Consider the following 20,915-nt stretch of genomic DNA (forward strand, 5'->3'; position numbering starts at 1 on the left):
AATTTAAAATAAAAAAAAACACTCAGGACTATAAAGAAACCAGATCCTGGAGTTCTTGGACAGTTTACACAACACTCCTAGTGCAGTAAGCCTTTTTATAAGAGTCAAGTGCGATAATGGAGAGGGACTACCATGTGAATACGGGGTTCCAGATGGGGCGGCGCGAGGAGGAGCGCGGGATAGCGATGGCGCCGGCGTCGCTGCGGATGATGGGGAAGAGTGGTGCGCGGGAGCTGATGGAGCCAGCCACTGTGAATGCTGGAGTACAGGATATAGATGCGAATGCGGAGATGCAGGCTACGGATATGCCAGGAGCACCTGCGTCCGTGCCTGCAGAGAGGAAAAGTCAGGGCCAAGGACAGAGCCAAGGACAGGGCCAAGGACAGGGCCAGGGCCAGGGCCAAATGAAGCAGTTCCACAGGAAGTCGCTGGGCGACTGGGATTTCTTGGAGACAGTGGGTGCTGGGTCTATGGGGAAAGTGAAGCTGGCGAAGCACAGACGTACAGGAGAGGTGTGTGCCATCAAGATTGTAAATAGGGCAACAAAGGCCTTCCTGCACAAGGAGCAGAACAGCCCGCCGCCGGTAAACAACCAGGAGATTATGGAGAGACAGAAGAAACTGGAGAAAGAGATATCCAGAGATAAGCGGGCCATACGGGAGGCATCCTTGGGCCAGATCTTCTACCACCCGCACATATGCAGGTTGTTCGAGATGTGTACCATGTCCAATCACTTCTACATGCTCTTTGAGTACGTTGCAGGTGGCCAGTTGCTGGACTACATTATCCAGCATGGCTCCTTACGAGAGCACCACGCGCGCAAGTTTGCCAGAGGAGTCGCTAGCGCTTTGCAGTACTTGCATGCCAATAACATAGTGCACCGTGACTTGAAGATCGAAAACATCATGATATCAAACTCCGGTGAAATTAAGATTATAGATTTTGGTCTTTCAAACGTTTATGATACGAGAAAACAATTGCATACATTCTGTGGGTCACTATACTTTGCCGCACCAGAACTTTTAAAAGCACATCCTTATACAGGTCCAGAAGTGGACGTTTGGTCTTTTGGTGTGGTGCTATATGTACTGGTGTGCGGTAAAGTGCCGTTTGATGACGAGAATTCAAGTGTTCTGCATGAAAAGATTAAAAGGGGTAAGGTCGAATACCCACAACACTTATCCATAGAAGTGATGTCATTACTATCTAAGATGCTGGTTGTCGATCCATCTCGTAGAGCTTCATTGAAACAAGTAGTGGAACATCCATGGATGACTAAAGGCTACGACACCCCTGCACCGTCATACGTACCAAACAGAATACCGTTGACTCCAGAAATGTTAGACTCTACTGTCTTAAGAGAAATGTTTAGATTGGAATTCATTGAAGACATAGAAGAAACAAGAAAACTATTAGCAACAATTGTTTCAGACCCAACCTATCTCACATTATCAAACGAATACTGGACTAGACTACAGTCTATAACCGAGACAACAGGTCAGGGTAAAACGACTCATTTTGAAATTCAAGGTGTATCAATTAACTTTCATTTGACTTCGGGTGTGAACAAAATACCATTTGAGGATCCTACTAGGGCATTTCATCCACTACTATCTATTTATTACCTAGTTGCTGAGATGTTACAACGTAAGATGGCCAAGCTGCAAAAGAAACAAGCATTGATACAACAACAGCAACAACAAATTCAAAAACAACAGCAGCAACGTGTGCAACAACAACAACCACAACAACAAAAGCAACCATTAACACCTAAGGAACCTGAACAAACGGAATTTGCTTATTCAAAGACTCCCAACACTTCAGATAAGTCTGCAGGTTTGACCGTTCCGAGCAGACCAACTGACATCATTAATGAAATGAAAGCGAAATCTGATAGAACTGACTATATTATGAATACTCCAAAACAAGACACTGGCTCTAATACTACTGTTGAAAAATTATACACACCAAAAGAGCAACAATCTGTGGAAAGAAAAACGGCGCCCCTACATATCATGGTACCACCTAAATTAACAATGCCTGAACAGGCTCATACTTCACCCACCACAAGAAAGAGCTCCGACATACATGATGAACTGAATACTGCGATGTCTCCGAAAGTTTTATCAAAAGAGTACGAGCAAAGACCTAACACTCAGCTGGATTCGCCGGAGAAGAAACGCTTCCCCGCACTTTTTGGCAAATTGTCTCAGAAGAGGCAACCTTCTTCTCAACAATCACCTCAATCAAACAACAATCCTCAATTTCAAGTACATGCTGCACCAAACCTGGAACCGGCGAAGAGATCAACTAAAACACACACTCGTACTGTTTCTGAATATGTGCCTGGCCCCTCCAATAACAAGGAGTTTATTGAAACTTATTTACCATCAAATTATGCCAATAAAAACAATTCACCAAGTAGATCTGTTTCCACAAAGGTGGCCAACACCGAAAGGTTCCCAGCTTTACCAGCGAATGCAAATACAATGGTAGAACAACAATTAGCTAAAGATATGGATAATCTTAACGTCAATAACAACACCAACAGAGCTCCTGATACATCAAGTGCTGATTATGATGAAAACAAACCTTTACCACCATTAACAGTAACTAAAGGTAGAAAACTACATCCTAGCGCAAGAGCAAAGTCTGTTGGTCATAGCAGAAGAGAGTCACTTAAATTCACAAGACCACCAGTACCCACTAATGTCCAAGGCTATGATAATGATGATGCTGGATTCTTGGAGTACAGTGATGACAATAGAAACGATTCAGCAATTATTAGAACACCAAACAGTTCAAAATATTTATCACCACCTACACCAAATACCAGATTCGGCTTTGGATCAACAGAGGAACTTACCGATGAACAAATTCTGGAACAAGCTTCTCGTGCTCCTCCTGGAACAATGCCATCTATTGATTATCCAAGGTCTTTGTTCTTGAAGGGTTTCTTTTCCGTGCAAACAACATCATCTAAACCTCTTCCTATTGTTCGTTATAAAATCATGCATTTGTTGAAAAAGATGCATGTTGAGTTCAAAGAAGTTAAAGGTGGATTTGTTTGTACACACGAAGGCCAGTTAAGTTTCTTAAATAATGATAATGAACTTCCTGAGTACAATCCATTAGCAGAGACAGACGAGAACAACATTGATAACAGGCTAACAATAAATACAAACTTGTCTCCACATCCATCCCAGAACCATCTACAGCTACCTACTCCTATTGAGAATCAAGCCGTAACATATAGAAGTATCAGATCTGGATCAAGACAAAATTCCATTAGAAGACAAGGTTCCACAAAAATTTCACCAAATATACCTACAACTCCAATGGCAACCACTGAACATCATAGGAATATTTCTGAAGTTATGTCACCAGTTGCCCAAAATATCAACCTTGGCAGCACACTCTCTGACGAACACTCAACAACATCTCTAGACAATATTGCAAATCAAGAAGATATCTTAACTACTTCAAGGGTTCAAAATATGAATAGACCTGACCTTGACTTAGAACAACAAGCTATCGCAAAAGCATCTAATGAAAAAAGCAGAGTTAAATTTGAGATTCACATCGTTAAGGTGCGGATTGTGGGTCTTGCTGGTGTCCATTTCAAGAAAGTGTCCGGTAACACTTGGCTATATAAAGAGTTGGCATCCCATATCCTAAAGAACCTAAATCTTTAATTTACAGTAATATAATATTCTTTGATTTTATTCCATTGCAATTTTATATATATTTCGTAATTGTTCAAAACATTTGCTACTGAAATATCTAAAAATTCTTACCCAAAATAAATATTCTATATGCTTGATAATAGAACTTGATACTAACCAAAAAATCGAATTTCTTAAGATGAAACCCAAAGGCTCATTATAGCTACTATAGTGAGTTTTCATAAGATTTCACTCTTGAAAAATGAAAGGCTCTTTCATTTTTCAATGAATTTTCCATTTCCACACCTTCATTATCAATAACAACCGAAGAAAGCCAAGCTAATTGGTGATGCTTTTTTCTTCCTTGATTTTTTATTACAAACTTTTCATGAAACTCATACTTATCCGATGTTCTAGTAATATGCAAAAGTCCAAAATCATAATCGAAACCTAATGACCACCTACAAATCTCTGAATCTTTAATAGGTGTTTCCTTAGAGAAATGCTTAACTACAAAACTCGGTTCATCTGTAGTCAACAGTCTTAGACAAGAACCATCTGGATAAAATCTGAAGTATCTATAATACGTCAGTATATGAATGGGATTCATGAGTGACAAAGAACCCTCATCATTTGCCCCATACCGTACTACATTAACGACACTAATGTAAATACCATGGTATTTTATGAAGGGCCTGTTGCATATCATTTGCTTTGCATCATCACCCCATATCTCTTTAGTAAAAGATTTCATATCTGTGACTTTATTCATTTGTAAAGTCTCGGAGTCATACACCTGCTTGGGATAAATATAATCGGCAAATGCTTGGTAGGGCAAACTATTATGAAAACATAGCTTATTGAAAGATGCACATGTTTTTGATAAATTCACCCATGATTCACCTGACATATAAACTACCTGCTTAATTATTTGTAGTAGTATATCATCGGGTAGCATTTCCAGTATCCAACATGGATCTACAGGCCCTGCTTCCTCACTTGTACCATTGACATCGCTGGTATTTTCAGTATGATCATTGCTCTTATCATTTAAATTCAAAGCTTCTAGTTTCTGTTGCAGCATATAGTCTTCCTGTAACTTCTTTCGATACAGTTTCTCGACACCATCATGAACTTTCAATGCCTTTCTATAAAAATTGATGGCATCCATCAGAGATCCGGCCTGCTCTTTTGCAGCACCTTGTTCCCATAACTGCAAAGCTTCATCCGCACGAGGATTGGTATCCTCGGTGTTACAACTCACAGCATCCTGACCTCCCATATTTTGAGTTCAGTGTAAATCAGGTCCCTATAGTCAAATCGGACATTAATAAATAAGCCACAGCTGCACGTAAATTAACTAGAAAACCAATGCAGTAATGCAACTGTAATCACTTTGGTAGGGTTTCAGCTCTAATATTATTATTCTAAGCACTGTATCCGTCCAGTTTGGTAAGTAGAACTGCGATGAGCTTTAGGTATCTGCCCATTTTATGCCAAAAGGTTGCTGATTGTGATATTTTCTTTCAAATCCCAGTGAAAATCCCGTATAAACTGCGTTTTCGGGCAAAAATGAGAGGCGATGACTTCAGTTGGATCACTAATACAAGCTCACCAAAGGGTATGTATGTCACTCGATATCATAGCATTGGACCATTTGATCCGCCAATCAACAGATCAATTTCATTTAGCAGTGTGAAATCCAAGTTATATTCGAGTTTCAAGTCTGTACCGCTGGATAATGTACCTAATAAAAGGTCCAGAGGCTCTGTACCTGCGGGTTCGTTGTCGTTATCGACAAATTTCTTTGCTATCTCATATGTTAACGATGGCGATTTTAAGAACGCCATGAATTGCTTGTAATGCCTGTTACTTATGGTTTCCGTTTTCATGCATTGTAATGAAAGGATCACGCAGTATACCATGTACAAATTGGTTGTTTGAAAGCCACCGAATTTTATTTCCCAACCTTCCAACAGTAAAGACAATTCATCTATGTGCTCCGTGATCAGCTCTCTACTTAGTTTAAGTTCTTCCAAAAATGGCTTGTTGTAGGATATCAGTACAAGATAGTAGTGAAACCATATGTATGCCCTGGATGGGTTAAAATCGTGCATATTCTTTATCGTGGATCTAGACCACCGGAGTTCCTTTGGCAGGTCTTTTCGCCAGTTATACATTTCTAAATTGAACTTCGATAAGTGTTCTCTTCTCTGCATAGGAAACTCCGACTGGCCAAATATCTTCGGCGCGAACACCTCCGTAATTCTACAAACCACAATCAGGTTCTTTAAAGGCTTGGCCATTGATAAAGTGCATTTGGGATCAAATATAAAATCTTCAATACCAGACTCTATCTCAGGCAGTTCGTCAGTCTCCGGCACTGTGGAGTTCGAAAGTTTTAAAATTGTGGTTCTTCCAAATAATAACGTAATCAAATGATCAGCAATATAACAACCCCAATAAACTCTACTACGCACCTCGATATCAACCCCAGATAGCTCATCTTCGTAAACATGGGCCCAAGCTTCTGGGTTCAAATGTAAACCTATTTCATATGATATTCTAAAAGCCAGTCCAGATAAGTACCATGCCATTGGGTTGTCACCATGGCCTATGTCATAAAATGCTAAGCATAATAAAGTTTGAATTATGGCTAGTTTTGATGACGATGTGGATTCATCATTAAGATCTTCATTCAGTTGAAATATCTTAGTCAATACCATACTCTTTGATCTTCTGTAGTACTCGGCACCCATGTTGGCTACATCATCTGATCTGTCAGCAATCTGTGCACCTAGAGCAAATATTGCATACACCAACTCCTCAGAACAGTAATAACTCTTTGTGTTAAAATCACCAAAAAATGAATTAAGGAATGTCTCTCTATGAATAAACATAAAATGACCAGGGTACAACCATTTGAAGAACAACGATAAGCCTTTCAAAATGGTTGGATTTTTGCTCAAGTTTAACAACTGCCTCTGAGAGCTTGTTTGAGTTATAGGTGGCCTGGGTCTCTTCAATGACAACGAATTTGATGGATATATACCGATATTTGTACTCAGACCACCGCTATTCAAGTTCTCAACGGAACCATCAGACGCATTCAGCGAGCCCACACTTTCCACCTCATCGATCCCAGAGTCAACAGTCCCACGCATCTGTGTAATGTGCATCTCCAAGTCTTTAACCCGCTTCTCAAGACTCTGCACATATGCTACTGAAGTTCTATTACTCCTCAGATCATTATTGGTCATAACACACTCGATCTTGTGCTTGACGCAATTTGAACATGGCACCTTCTTATCGCACCGCCTTCTGCGCTTCCTGCAACCTTCACACGCCAACTTGCGTACACCAGACATGGTCAATAACCCACAAACAACTGCTATTAACCACTTTCACCTTCTACTTAGGTCAACTGTCCCTCATTACATCAAAATAACCTCTTATTTCTACTTTTGCGATGAGCTTGTGCGATGCGATGAGCTAGGAAACTGGGTTTATCGCATAGTAAGGCAAGATGGAGTAGTCCATGTAGTTATAAAAATTCTATGTTGTATGTATTGTATAGTGTATATCTTTACTCGCTGAGAAACTGGACAAGTTTCTTGCTGAAGTAGTCTGGGTTATCTAGGAACAGGTTATGTCCTGCGTCAGGTACTTCCAAATAGGAGGCAGAGCCACCTGAAGTGCTGGCAACTCTAAACTTCTTCAAGCGTTCGACCATGAGATAACCAGCGTAGCTGTTCATCCAGTCGTGGTCACCGTAAAATACAGATACATCTGGCACTTTCAACTTGTCTATGGTGTCCATGATGGGGTCTCTTGCGAGCAGACTGCGTGTGAACAAGTGCTTCAGAGCATGGACGTTCTGCTTGGCGAAATGCTTCTTGCCCAGGAAGGACTCGAACAAGTAGTCCTTGTATGCCTGGCTGGGTACCTTGGCGTAACTGGAATTGATAAAGGACAGACACAGCTTGTCTCCTATTGGCCCCATCCACCTGAGCACGCTAAACTGGTTCTCGAACAGGAACTTTGGAGCCTTGCGCTTTCTAGTGTACAGGTATGAGGAAGGATCAGACTCCTGCAGTTCATAGACCACGTTCTCCTCAAACGTGTTATTTATCGAGTGTATGTTGCGCTCCATACCCAGCGGTGACAGCAGGCAGAGCTTGTTCACGGACTCAGGGTACTTCAGGGCGTACTTGTAGGACAGGTACCCGCCAAACGAGTGGCCCACAAGGTTGAACTTGTCTAGGTTGTTCTCCTTTCGCCACTGCTCGATGCTCTCCACATAGTAGTCCTCGTACTGCTGCAAGTACCGCCTCTTCTCCCGGTGTGTGCGCAGCATCAGCTCCTGATCCACCTGGGCATCCGTCACCGGCTCGGCAGCACGTCTGGCGCCCTGCACCACGGTGAACTTGTTCTCCTCGATCTTAAACTTGGCCTTTGGCGCCTCACCCTCTGCCACCAGCGGCGGTGCCTCGCTCAGCCCATTGGCCGGGAGGTCTATAGCATACAGGTCCCGTATGTGCCTCGACAGCGGCGCAAAACAGCGGTGGTACGCCATAGAAGAGGCTCCATACCCATGCACTAGCAGCGTCGGAGTCACCACCCGGTCACCGCCTCTGAAGTACCACTGGTTCACCCCACACCGCAGCACCGCCCGCTGGCCCTCGACAGGCACTTCCTCCATCACCTTATATTGCAAAGTCTCGAGGTCATCGCCTTTGCACCACATTGCATAGAAAGGAATAAGTTGTAGTTGTTGTAGTAATGGTAGTTGTAGTTGTGGTTTCTGGATGTAGTTTCTGGATGTAGCAGAAGTAGCTACTGTGTCTGTGCTATATATGACTTCATTGGGTGGCGTTGAAAGTATGGACGATTACAAGGCGTTGATGGAGGCGCAAGAGCAGTGGGAGCAATCTGTTGAGCAACTGAACGAAGTGCTGAACTGGGTGCTGCTGCCGCTGCTGGGGAAGTACATGGGACGCAAGCTGGCCTGGCGCCTGTGGCGGGCCATTGCTGGCTGGTGAGGGCAGGCCTTGGCCACTTTATATACACTTACATAGACATCCTATTGGTTTCCAATTATCTGCTAGAGGGCCGCTGGAAAAGCTGCTGAAAGCTGCTGAAAGGTGCTGAAAGCGGGAGAAAAGACCATACAGGGATGTGGAACTACACAGGGCACAAGCCTGGGCTTATTCCCCAAGCGATGCACCGCTGGAGCTCCATTACATGTACCATTTATAGCTAATACCATAGAAATTTTATGACTCACTGAAAATTTTGGCGAAAATTTGCGGGACGAGTATAAAAGCAGGACAATGGCGATGCCTGGCAGGAGGTGAGCAAGGACCCCAGGACAAGACACTATAGATTAAATGCTGGTCAAAGTTCCTATTCTAGGGCGGGAGACCATTCATGTTGGTTACGGTGTGCGTTCGCACATTGTGGAGACGATTGTGGGGCTGAAGTCGTCGACCTATGTGGTTATCAATGACAGCAATGTTGGGCGTGTGCCATACTTCCAGGAGCTTTTGAGTGATTTTGAAGCGCAATTGCCTGCTGGGTCGCGGTTGCTGCGGTATGTGGTGAAGCCCGGTGAGGCTAACAAGACTAGGGCCACCAAGGAGCAGATCGAGGACTACCTGCTGAGCGAAGGCTGCACCCGTGACACTGTGATCGTGGCTGTCGGTGGTGGTATCATCGGCGATATGATCGGGTATGTCGCTGCCACCTTCATGCGTGGTGTGCGTGTCGTGCAAGTTCCCACCTCTCTGCTGGCGATGGTCGATTCATCCATTGGTGGTAAGACTGCGGTCGACACCCCGTTGGGTAAGAACTTCATCGGTGCGTTCTGGCAGCCTGAGTTTGTTCTAGTGGACATCAAGTGGCTGCAGAGCTTGCCAAAGAGAGAATTTATTAACGGTATGGCAGAGGTCATCAAGACGGCGTGTATCTGGAACGCCGACGAATTCCAAAGATTGGAGACCCACGCAGACGAGTTTTTGCACGTTGTCAACACCCCAAAAATCTCAGAGAAGGAAGGATTCCAACTATACGACACTGACATTGAATCTATAAAGGAACACATCTTCAAGCTGGTTCTAGAGAGTATCAAAGTTAAAGCAGAAGTGGTCTCATCAGATGAGCGTGAATCAAGCTTGAGAAACCTGCTGAACTTCGGCCACTCAATTGGCCATGCTTACGAAGCTATCCTAACACCACAAGCTCTACATGGTGAATGTGTATCGATTGGTATGGTTAAGGAAGCGGAATTATCACGTTACTTGGGTATTCTTTCCGCTACCCAGGTTGCAAGATTGTCGAAGATTCTGGTCGCATACGGCTTGCCAGTGTCCAAGGATGAAAAATGGTTCAGAGAACTAACACTAAACAAAAAGACCCCTCTAGATACTTTACTGAAGAAGATGAGTATTGACAAGAAGAATGATGGTTCTAAAAAGAAGGTGGTATTGCTTGAGACAATTGGTAAATGTTATGGTAAGTCTGCCCATGTAGTATCTGATGAGGATTTGAGATTTGTGCTAACAGATGAAACCTTGGTTTATCCTTTCAACAACATCCCCAGAGATCAGAACAAGACTGTCACCCCACCAGGTTCTAAGTCTATCTCTAATAGAGCGCTGGTTTTGGCTGCCCTAGGTAAAGGTACCTGTAGAATCAAGAACTTACTGCATTCTGATGATACTAAACACATGCTGACAGCTGTTCAAGAACTAAAGGGAGCCAACATTTCCTGGGAAGACAATGGTGAAACTGTTGTTCTAGAGGGCCAAGGTGGTAGTACCTTGGTAGCTTGTGAAAACGATCTTTACTTGGGTAATGCTGGTACTGCCTCTCGTTTTTTGACATCTGTTGCTGCACTAGTAAACTCCACTTCACAAAAAGACCATGTTATATTAACAGGTAATGCTAGAATGCAACAACGTCCAATCGGTCCATTGGTTGATTCTCTACGTAACAATGGTATTAAAATCGATTATGTAAAAAATGAAGGCTGTCTACCGTTGAAAGTACATACTGACTCTGTCTTTAAAGGTGGTAGAATTGAGCTTGCTGCAACTGTTTCATCTCAATATGTTTCATCCATTCTAATGTGTGCCCCATATGCTGAAAACCCTGTTACTTTAGCTCTTGTTGGTGGTAAACCAATTTCAATCTTATATGTTGAGATGACTATCAAGATGATGGAAAAATTCGGTATTAAGGTTGAAAAATCAACTACTGAAGAATACACTTACATTATTCCAAAGGGCCATTACGTTAATCCAGCAGAATATGTTATTGAGAGTGATGCATCAAGCGCTACATATCCATTGGCTTTCGCTGCATTGACTGGTACTACAGTGACTGTTCCAAATATTGGTTCTGCTTCTCTGCAAGGTGATGCTAGATTTGCCACTGACGTTCTACAACCAATGGGCTGTTCTGTTACTCAAACAGCCACATCAACAACCGTTACTGGTCCTCCAGTTGGCCACTTGAAACCATTAAAGCATGTTGATATGGAGCCTATGACTGACGCGTTCCTAACAGCCTGTGTTGTAGCTGCAGTAGCTCACGACAATGACCCTACATCGAAGAACACAACTACCATTGAAGGTATTGCTAACCAGAGGGTAAAGGAATGTAACAGAATTGAGGCAATGTGTACACAATTGGCTAAGTTTGGTGTAAGAACTAACGAATTACCAGATGGTATTCAAGTTCATGGCTTACATTCTATCAATGACTTGAAAGTACCAAGCATTGGTAACGAAGCTGTTGGTGTCTGTACCTATGATGATCACCGTGTTGCTATGAGTTTCTCTCTACTAGCTGGCATGGTCAACTCAGAACAACCAAATTCAAGTAACCCAACACCTGTCCGTATTCTAGAAAGACACTGTACCGGTAAGACTTGGCCTGGCTGGTGGGATGTTTTACATACTGAGCTTGGTGCTCAACTAGATGGTGCTGAACCACTTGAGTTGAATTCGATGAAGAACGCAAAGAAAAGTGTGGTAATCATCGGTATGAGAGCAGCTGGTAAAACTACAATTAGCAGATGGTGTGCTGCAGCACTGGGCTATAAACTTGTCGATCTAGATACTCTATTTGAAGAAAGATATGGACATGGAATGATAAAAGATTTCGTTAGCCAACACGGCTGGGAAAAGTTCCGTGAAGAGGAAGCTAGAATTTTCAAAGAGGTTATTGAAAACTATGGCGATGCAGGTTACGTTTTTTCAAGTGGTGGCGGCTTAGTTGAAAGTTCTGAATCTAGACGTATATTGAAATCATTTTCCAAGAGCGGTGGTTATGTACTTCATCTGCACAGAGATATCGAAGAGACTATTATGTTTCTTCAAAAGGATCCTACCAGGCCTGCATATGTGGAAGAGATCAGAGAAGTTTGGAATAGAAGGGAATCTTGGTACAAGGATTGCTCAAACTTCTCGTTCTTCGCCCCACATTGTAACTCTGAAGTAGAATTCCAAAATCTAAGGAGGGCATTCACCAAATTCATTAGAACTATCACAGGTGTAACGACTGTAGATATCCCTACAAGAAGATCAGCATTTGTTTGTTTGACATTTGAAAATTTGACTGAATATACAAATTCATTAAAAGCGATTACATACGGTTGCGATGCTGTAGAAGTTAGAGTAGATCACTTATCCAATATGGACGAAGACTTCGTTAGTAAGCAAATTTCTATTCTCAGAGCTTCAACTGATGGCCTGCCAATTATCTTTACTGTTAGAACCAAAAAGCAAGGTGGTAAGTTCCCTGATGAGGACTATGAAACCCTTCAAAAGCTACTGATAACTGCTTTGAAGGTTGGTGTTGATTACATTGATTTGGAACTAACTTTGCCAATTGGTATTCAATACAAAGTTTTGAACATGAAGAGAAATACGAAAATTATTGGCTCTCACCATGACTTTGCTAGTGCCTACCCATGGGATCACTCCGAATGGGAGAACAGGTACAATCAAGCTCTTGCCATGGATGTTGATATTGTTAAATTTGTTGGAATGGCCAAAAGCTTCGAAGACAATTTAATGTTAGAGAGATTCAGGGACTCACATACAACTAAACCATTAATTGCCATCAATATGGGAGCACATGGTCGTGTCTCTCGTGTTTTAAATACAATTTTGACTCCTGTGACCTCAGAACATCTTTCAGAAGTTGCTGCTCCTGGCCAACTAACTGTTGCTGAGATCAACCGTATCTACACAGAAATGGGTGGTATCACTAAGAAGGATTTCTTTGTTGTTGGTAGCCCAATTGGCCATTCTAGGTCACCTGTTCTTCACAACACTGGCTACTCAGTGTTGGGCCTACCACATCATTTCGATAAATTCGAAACTACCTCGGCTGAAGAAGTTAAGAAGCACTTACTAGATAACAAAGCTAACCTAGGTGGTTTGGCTGTAACTATTCCTCTAAAATTGGACATTATCAAGTATATGGATGAATTAACGGAGTCTGCTAAGGTAATTGGTGCTGTGAACACTGTCATTCCATTAGGTAATTCTAAATTCAAAGGTGACAACACTGATTGGCTGGGCATTCGTAACTCTCTTGTTTCAAACGGTGTTCCTGAGTCTGTCTCAGGCTTATCTGGTTTGGTTGTTGGTGCTGGTGGTACCTCCAGAGCCGCAATCTTTGCCCTACATAAGCTTGGCTGCCAGAAGATATTCATTGTTAATAGGACAACCGAAAAGTTAGAAGAACTTGTGAAATTTTTCCCTGAAGAGTACAACATAGTTCCAATCAAGGAAGCTGAAGAGGCAGAAGCTGTAAATGAAACTATCGGCGTTGCAGTGAACTGTGTACCAGCTGATAAACCATTAGATGCAAAGCTAGAGAGCTTGCTGGAAAGACTACTATTAAAATCTTCTCACACTCATTTTGTATCAACTTTGGTGGAAGCTGCATACAAGCCAAGTGTGACGCCAGTGATGAAGCTGGCTAAGGACAAATATCAGTGGAGAGTTGTCCCAGGTGCCCAAATGTTGGTTCACCAAGGTGTTGCACAGTTCGAGACCTGGAATAACTGTAGAGCCCCATTCAAGGCTATCTACGATGCAGTAACCGAGATATGATTTGAATTTATGGTCCCTGTTGCAAGTCCCCGTAAAAGGTATGAGCTTCAATTCTTTTTGATTGACTTGGCACAATAACTGGGCTGTCTCACTCTATTATTGCTATGATGTATACGAGTTTTCTTTATGCTGATTATTTATAATTTATGTACATGTTATAGAATATATATATAACGTACCATTAGAATCGAAATGATTATTAATACCGACTCACTGTATCCATCATATCCAGTTTAGTTTTATCGGTGATATCACCTGATAAAAGCTAAACGACGCATTGTTCTCTTAAAAGCTCATCGCAGTTTGGTTCTTTAATTCTTCCAACTCTTATAAATTTGGTATCCATTTCATGAAATCAACTGCTACAACTTCAATATCAGGTAATAAACAGGATATTAACAATCATTATGACATCCAAGACCAGGAAAGTAGCCGTTATCACTGGTGCCAATAGTAACCTTGGGTTGAACATTGCTTATAGATTAATCGAAAGACAGTCTGCTGACGTCAGATTGACCCTTGTGGTCACTTCGAGGACGTTGCCTCGTGTAAGAGAGGTTGTTGAGTTGATCAAGAAGTTTGTTGCAACTCAGGAGGATCCATGCTCTGTGGATTTTGACTATTTACTTGTGGATTTCACCAACATGGTGAGTGTTTTGAACGCGTACTATGACTTGAACCAGAAATACGAGAGCATCAATTACTTCTTTGTGAATGCTGCACAGGGTGTCTATGATGGTATTGACTGGATTGGTGCTGTAAAGCAGGTGCTATCTGATCCACTTGAAGCTGTTACCAACCCCACTTATAGGAAACAGCTAGTGGGTGTCAAATCAAAGGATGAAATGGGACTGGTCTTTCAGGCCAATGTATTTGGACCATATTATTTGATCCAGAAAATTCTACCTCAATTGTCGAAGGGGAAAGCTACTGTGGTTTGGATTTCCAGTATTATGGCTGACCCAAAACACTTATCTCTACAGGATATCGAAATGATCAAATCAGATGTTACTTATGAAGGTTCTAAGAGAGTTGTAGACTTATTACATTTGGCCACTTATAAGCAAATGAAATCTCAAGGTATTCACCAGTACGTGGTTCAACCCGGTATTTTCACCAGTTATTCATTCGCCAAGTACTTGAACTTCTTCACCACTTTTGGTATGTTGTTCTTGTTCTATTTGGCCAGACTACTTGGATCCAAATGGCACAACATTGACGGTTACAAAGCAGCTAATGCTCCAGTATACGTTGCCACTCTAATAAATCCACATTTTGAACACCAAGAAGTTAAGTATGGATCTGCAAGTTCAAGAGATGGTATGGAGTATATTGAAACTACAGACATCGATAAGACCGGATCAAGTGACGTTCTTGCATACATTGAGAAGAAGAAATTAGAATGGGATGACAAGTTAAAAGACCAAATAACGAACTCAAGAATTCCAATTTAAAGGTATCATATTTTGTGGAATGTTGGCCTTTGTTTCGGTGGTTGAAACTGGTAAAATAGCTTAGCTGGAATAACATTTGTGAATAAGACATATTTTTAGTGTCATTGAAACACGCAGTATATTATCTTGATAAATCAATAATGCATTATTTTTATTCTTTAGGGTTTGCATAACTTTACTAATACTATATATCCATTCTCAGTATATGCCTAATCTGTTGTGTGTGTTTAGTAACATCATCATCCAAAATATGTCCAGCATTCTTTGGACTTTGATTTAATTCTTCTCGCGAAAGTCTAATATAATCCTTCTCTAGTCTCAGAATTTGGAAAAGGTTATGTGCGTCCTCGGTTCTCAAAGAGTATGCCAAAGAATCCTGACTCCAGAATTTACTTAGCTCTATGAGCTCAGTATTTCTTGACGGATCCTGAATTCCAAGAGCAGAACCCCCATTTCTCAGTTTGTTAACAATACTATTTCCAGTATAGTTGGGTAATGTATGCTGAAGAACACCTCTCTGCCGTTCGTTAAGAGCCGAGTCAATTGTACTTTCCTGATGCGGTGGATCAAGGTTCTCGATGGAGTAGTCATCAAATTCACCACAGTATATGTCTACATCTGGCCTAAACTCATCGATATTAATATGACAGTCCTTATGAAAAACTAAACAGTGGGCAGCTCGCTCACACTCAAGTAAACTTTTGATCTGACTCTCTCTAATTGCCTTTCTGTTAAAGAACGGGGAATAGTCATACTCCTGTATATTTATTGAGGGTTTCTTTGAGACTCTTCCAATGTTACGCTTAGGTACATGGATGGTATTCCCATGAGAGATCCTAATTCCTGGAGATCGTATGCTTCTAACTGGTCTTTTCAATGGCGTGGCATTGTTGGCTACCTTGAATTTTGGTGTCTGCCATGGAGGCAACGTCGGCAGCTGGAAGGACCGCTGCCCGGATTTCCTGTTAGAGCCAATATTTCGAGACATAATGTTTCTGGCTTGATTGAATCGTATAGAGGCCAGCTCACTGGTCGCTCAAGGTTGCTAATAGTGACAATGACCTCTCTATAAATACTCGCGATGAGCTCACTGATTTGAATCACAAAAGTTTGGGTCTTATTATGTGTCGTACATTATGATATCGATATATTGAAGGTAATGGAGTCCAATCACTGGAGTGTTTGCAGGTTGATGTCGGTGTTTAGGAAGTATTAAGTATTAAATATCTATATTATTTTCAGCTCTATTTAGCGTATATGCAAGTGGGAGGTCTCTAGATTAAACCACTTAGTGTTAACTTTTCTAGGAATGGTGAGAGGTCCGCTTTCTTGATTTCGATGATCGATGACTCGAAGTTATCTATCTTGACCTTTGCACCAGTCTGTGCAGTGATTTGTTGAAAAGCCATGCTGAAGTTATTCAAAATAGGTTTCCGGTTCTGGAGCATGTCTAGTCCTCTCGGGTATCGGGGAGCAAGACCTGCCACAAGGTACGTATCCGTGGCTTCGTCAAGACTAGCTAATACCATTGGCAACAACTGCTTGGCCTCTGATTCTGCACAACATTCCATTAGCCAGTTACCTAATCGAAGCAGTGTCAATGGATTTCTGTATAGATCTAAATCAGGTCCTTCCCTTAGAACACAAAGTCTATAGATCCGTAAATGCTTTATCATTTTCTTTTCTAGTACTGTTACACCGGTGTTGAATATGGCCCTTTGTAAGATTTGGGCATGCTGAATACCAAGTTTTAGGATATCGAGTTTCTTATCATCAAGGGCATCCCAACTTAACCAGAAATTGGATAGCCATCTCTTATGTAATTTCAGACTTTTGTTTTCTTGCTCTGTCAGAGTCTCGTCTTCCTCATCCTTTGATGATATACCATCGTCATGAATAGCTTCTCCCACTTCTAATAATGCATTAAGTGCCTCCAAGTATTCACTTGCACTAATGGATCCTCTATAACCAAATGAACGGACAAAACCATCCCTGACAATATCTTGTAAACCATACCTATCTAGGTTTTTATCGAATATCACACCTAATTCCCTTTTGATTGAGTGATCCATGTATAACCACGACTCCTGAGCTGTGGTTAACGGTATACCCATTCTAGCAAACATCTTATGTAAACGTTTTTTTCCGCTTTCATTCCACAGTGATAACTTGGCATTTACATAGTTTGAGAAGTAGAAACTATCATACAGTGATGAATGCCTTAGAAGAAAAAGATAGTAGTCAGGTTGGATGTTTAGCGTCAAAGTGTCTGGTGTCTTCACTCCTGTGCTTTTTGGCGATAATCTTCTTACTTCATCCTGGAGTAGAGGGCAAAGCCTATTATAGATTTGTGTGAATGCCGTATCTAAAGAAGTAGTTCCCAGTATAGTTAGCCATAAATTTTGTAACGTAGTTTCACCAATTGATGATAATAATGAGTAGACCTGAGCAGCTAGCGAGTTTACTACAGTAACACCTTGAGCGTAGTAGTCATCGATTATACTCTCATATTTATGAATCTGTTGTTTCCTCATTTTCCGCTTCCTTTTGTTGTTATCTGTACTATCACTTAGGGAACGCTTCTTAGAATATGGGTCGTCATCATCATCGTCGTCATCATCGTCTTCATCCTGGTCAGTTGCAACATCATCCTCATTATTGTCATCTTCATCGTCACCATCTGGATCTTGATCTTCATCCTGCTCTTTTTCCAACTGGATCAACTTATAGTATGCTTCTTTCACTTCAGAAAGTTGGTCATCTACAGTACCATCGTCAAAACATTGTACTATTTCAGAGCCAAACAAATTATCCAGATTCCATGGCCTCTGTGCGTCCCACACGTATATGTATCGCTTAGAAACACGCTTCTTCCACTTGGCATTCTCTGTTATGTATTCTTCAGGGTCAATCTCCAAAAAGGTCTCAAGGTCAACAACACCACCAAATCCAATAAACATTACAGTGTTGACATTATCATCAATCTGGTCATAATGGGTTTTCAGCTCGGAGTAACCAAACACAGGAACTATCTGACTCTGGATCAACTGCTTCTTAAACAGCAAAGATAGAATCTTTGCAGCACACAACGCATCTACATTCAAACACGACACAAACAATACCAATTGGCACGACGAGTGACTCGAACAACTGCGAACAATGGTATTATAGGCCTCACCGTACTTGTCTACAGCATAGTACATCAGGTCCACCTTTTAAATTCAATCCTCCAACTTCGTAGCTCACCTGCACTACTTCGAAACCAACTATCAAAATGTAATACACCTCTTGTCGAGCAACGATATCTATGTAATGGCCACTATTGTTGATAATGAAGCCTATTGTATTATCGTGTTGTTTTCTAGCTCATCGCGAATTTTTGCAGTTTTTGCCATTTCTCGAGGATTTGCCAAAATATTTCAACTGTGATAGTAGTGAAGTTGATCAAAAGTGTTGTTGAACTTCAAGCCAACTTACACACCACATAGTAACACACAAATCGGAAATATGAACTTGTTGATGGTGCTATTTGTAGCGCAGGCGCATGCATTCTTCTTTGGGCAGCAACAGCAGCAACAGCAACAGCAGGCTTCCTATGAGGACCGTGTGTTGGACAGTGGTTGCGCAAAATACCTCTGTTCTGACACTTTGGAGTGTGTTGATTCCTGGAAGGACTGTCCTTGTCCATTTCCTAAGTCTCAGTTAAAATGTATGCTACCTAAGGGTTCCAATCGCCCATATGTGTGCATCTCGAAGCCAGCCACACATGATGAGAAGTTGAATTTGATATATGACGATCCAGTGCAAGGACCCAAGGCTGCAATCAAAGGTATGAGAGATTGTGGGTGGGTACAACAGAACCTATAAACTTGATACCATTAGAAGCTAATATTAATATAACTGGAACTATGTAATTAAGCAAAATTGTGTAAAATATTTAATGCCCCCGCCCAATAGATATAATGATAACAAAAATACATCAAATTGCACTGAATAACATTGATTAATCTCTGTTTTTACCGGGTATCCATCTTTTGTATGTAACTTCTGCTACTTTGAAGTGTTGGAGTAGTTTTACCAAGTTCCCCTGATGCCATAGATCTAGAAGGGTCTCATTAGTGAGTCCTTGGTCGTCTATATAACAGAGGATTAAGGTCTTCTTGGCACCACTCGCAACACGCGCAACACTTGAATACCAAGTATAGTCGTGGCTTTCTGTGTGGTCCAATACCATTATTGCAAACTCCGCATGCTGGAATGGTGGGCCTCTCTTGTATAGAAGATAATCACACCCAAACTTTATTCCCGACCGTACACACCACTTGAGTGATCGATAGTGGTGGTATGCCGCATATTTTCGTACTAATACCTTCAATTCTTCAATATGTTGAAATTCAAAGTGCTTTATTAGGTCATTTATTTTGATATCTAATACTGGCAATGCGAAAGTCAGGAATATTGCCTCTACTGGCATTAATTCCATCGATTCTAGAGATCTGATCTCGCCAGAATCATCATAAAGTTCTAAGTCTTCATCCCTAGTCTCTGGGGCAGTCAATTTCAAATTATTAAGTTCCTTCAATTGATCACTTCTAAACACACGAAGTTTCTCTCTATGCTCCTCTATGATTTGGGTTTCTTGTTCTGCTGATATATTCTGAGACCTTGATTCAGATAGCTCACCTTCCAGTCTAAGTCTCTCTTTCTTGAAGGCAAGTCTTTGTATTCTCCTGATCTCAGTAACCTTTTCTAAATCCATAGTACCTGATGGTTTATCGCCAGCATCATTAACTTTTAGTCTCTTCTCGGTTCTGAACTTCCAAGTGGGTTCACTTCTGGACATCTGGCCAGTGCCAAAGAACCCATTGTTCCACAGATATTTCATATCTTGTTCATCTTCAACTAGTAAATGGCACCAACCTTGTTCATCTTTTCTAATCGTCAAAGTCAGCTTCTTCGGAAGCAGGTTGGTGTTTGCATACAAGCAATATAGCCATTGCAACCATGATATCGGATTATATTGACTCACCACCGGCAGCGCATTCCGGTCAATAGGATGGATTGGTAATGGGAACTTATACCTCTTTGTATTAAATTGCTTCTTAGCCATGTCTGCTCCCGAGTTTGGTTCTTATATTATTTACAGCTCATCGCCAGGTGAATTCATGTGGCTTCTCTTATAATGCCAGAAAGATGAAAGTTTTTAAAGGCTTTGTGTTGCTTTACTGACAAGGATATTATATGATTACTACTAGAATTGCTTATATGAAGAGTACATATACAAATTTACAATAATTCTTCTTACTCAGATACCGTTGTAGTCTATTGAGAAATCATTGTGCCCACAGTGCCAGCCCATCGGACTGTCTTCAAGCAACATGTAACATATTATCATCATCGAAAGAATCGTGCAAGATAGACTCTATGAATGCCTATTCAGCATTTCCAAAGAGCTGAAATGCTATATCATATCCAGAGAATGAATACCGTCTGACCAACTGGTCAGAAACAACAGAAAAGCAGAATTCATCCCTAACGTATATACATATAGCACAGTGTAATTGTCTATAATGGGTGCCATGCTAAACCAATATGGAACTGAAATCATTGAAAAATACGACCTGCATTCCTTATAAAGTTGGCCTTGAGATGGCCTCATCGCAAGA

The 20,915-nt window shown here is 41.4% G+C and overlaps 11 protein-coding genes across 11 annotated transcripts; 5 read left to right on the plus strand and 6 right to left on the minus strand.

The window, feature by feature from the left end:
- Nucleotides 1–116: 116 nt before the first annotated feature.
- Nucleotides 117–3,695, plus strand: KIN2 (serine/threonine protein kinase KIN2; the record flags this gene model as incomplete). Its single annotated transcript, XM_449836.1, has 1 exon — nucleotides 117–3,695. One exon carries the CDS (start codon nucleotides 117–119, stop codon nucleotides 3,693–3,695), a length of 3,579 nt encoding a protein of 1,192 aa, XP_449836.1.
- Nucleotides 3,696–3,891: 196 nt separating this feature from the next.
- Nucleotides 3,892–4,947, minus strand: HRT3 (SCF ubiquitin ligase complex subunit HRT3; the record flags this gene model as incomplete). The annotated part of the gene is made up of 1 exon (XM_449837.1): nucleotides 3,892–4,947. The coding sequence occupies one exon, from the start codon at nucleotides 4,945–4,947 to the stop codon at nucleotides 3,892–3,894; it is 1,056 nt and encodes a 351-aa protein (XP_449837.1).
- Nucleotides 4,948–5,305: 358 nt separating this feature from the next.
- Nucleotides 5,306–7,033, minus strand: CHA4 (Cha4p; the record flags this gene model as incomplete). Its single annotated transcript, XM_449838.1, has 1 exon — nucleotides 5,306–7,033. One exon carries the CDS (start codon nucleotides 7,031–7,033, stop codon nucleotides 5,306–5,308), a length of 1,728 nt encoding a protein of 575 aa, XP_449838.1.
- A 218-nt stretch (nucleotides 7,034–7,251) lies between these two features.
- Nucleotides 7,252–8,412, minus strand: ICT1 (lysophosphatidic acid acyltransferase ICT1; the record flags this gene model as incomplete). The annotated part of the gene is made up of 1 exon (XM_449839.1): nucleotides 7,252–8,412. One exon carries the CDS (start codon nucleotides 8,410–8,412, stop codon nucleotides 7,252–7,254), a length of 1,161 nt encoding a protein of 386 aa, XP_449839.1.
- Nucleotides 8,413–8,548: 136 nt separating this feature from the next.
- Nucleotides 8,549–8,816, plus strand: MIM2 (Mim2p; the record flags this gene model as incomplete). Its single annotated transcript, XM_065626655.1, has 2 exons — nucleotides 8,549–8,682; nucleotides 8,744–8,816. 2 exons carry the CDS (start codon nucleotides 8,549–8,551, stop codon nucleotides 8,814–8,816), a joined length of 207 nt encoding a protein of 68 aa, XP_065482727.1.
- A 239-nt stretch (nucleotides 8,817–9,055) lies between these two features.
- Nucleotides 9,056–13,795, plus strand: ARO1 (pentafunctional protein ARO1p; the record flags this gene model as incomplete). Its single annotated transcript, XM_449840.1, has 1 exon — nucleotides 9,056–13,795. One exon carries the CDS (start codon nucleotides 9,056–9,058, stop codon nucleotides 13,793–13,795), a length of 4,740 nt encoding a protein of 1,579 aa, XP_449840.1.
- A 407-nt stretch (nucleotides 13,796–14,202) lies between these two features.
- On the plus strand, nucleotides 14,203–15,249 carry ERG27 (3-keto-steroid reductase; the record flags this gene model as incomplete). Its single annotated transcript, XM_449841.1, has 1 exon — nucleotides 14,203–15,249. One exon carries the CDS (start codon nucleotides 14,203–14,205, stop codon nucleotides 15,247–15,249), a length of 1,047 nt encoding a protein of 348 aa, XP_449841.1.
- Nucleotides 15,250–15,433: 184 nt separating this feature from the next.
- Nucleotides 15,434–16,237, minus strand: APC9 (anaphase promoting complex subunit 9; the record flags this gene model as incomplete). The annotated part of the gene is made up of 1 exon (XM_449842.1): nucleotides 15,434–16,237. The coding sequence occupies one exon, from the start codon at nucleotides 16,235–16,237 to the stop codon at nucleotides 15,434–15,436; it is 804 nt and encodes a 267-aa protein (XP_449842.1).
- A 286-nt stretch (nucleotides 16,238–16,523) lies between these two features.
- On the minus strand, nucleotides 16,524–18,452 carry CDC45 (DNA replication initiation factor CDC45; the record flags this gene model as incomplete). The annotated part of the gene is made up of 1 exon (XM_449843.1): nucleotides 16,524–18,452. The coding sequence occupies one exon, from the start codon at nucleotides 18,450–18,452 to the stop codon at nucleotides 16,524–16,526; it is 1,929 nt and encodes a 642-aa protein (XP_449843.1).
- Nucleotides 18,453–18,756: 304 nt separating this feature from the next.
- Nucleotides 18,757–19,116, plus strand: LCL2 (Lcl2p; the record flags this gene model as incomplete). The annotated part of the gene is made up of 1 exon (XM_449844.1): nucleotides 18,757–19,116. The coding sequence occupies one exon, from the start codon at nucleotides 18,757–18,759 to the stop codon at nucleotides 19,114–19,116; it is 360 nt and encodes a 119-aa protein (XP_449844.1).
- Nucleotides 19,117–19,252: 136 nt separating this feature from the next.
- On the minus strand, nucleotides 19,253–20,359 carry SEN2 (tRNA splicing endonuclease subunit SEN2; the record flags this gene model as incomplete). The annotated part of the gene is made up of 1 exon (XM_449845.1): nucleotides 19,253–20,359. One exon carries the CDS (start codon nucleotides 20,357–20,359, stop codon nucleotides 19,253–19,255), a length of 1,107 nt encoding a protein of 368 aa, XP_449845.1.
- Between the last annotated feature and the right edge of the window lie 556 nt (nucleotides 20,360–20,915).

The sequence above is a fragment of the Nakaseomyces glabratus genome, chromosome M (assembly GCF_010111755.1).
Source record: "Nakaseomyces glabratus chromosome M, complete sequence".
In the NCBI taxonomy this organism is placed as follows: Eukaryota; Fungi; Ascomycota; class Saccharomycetes; order Saccharomycetales; family Saccharomycetaceae; genus Nakaseomyces; species Nakaseomyces glabratus.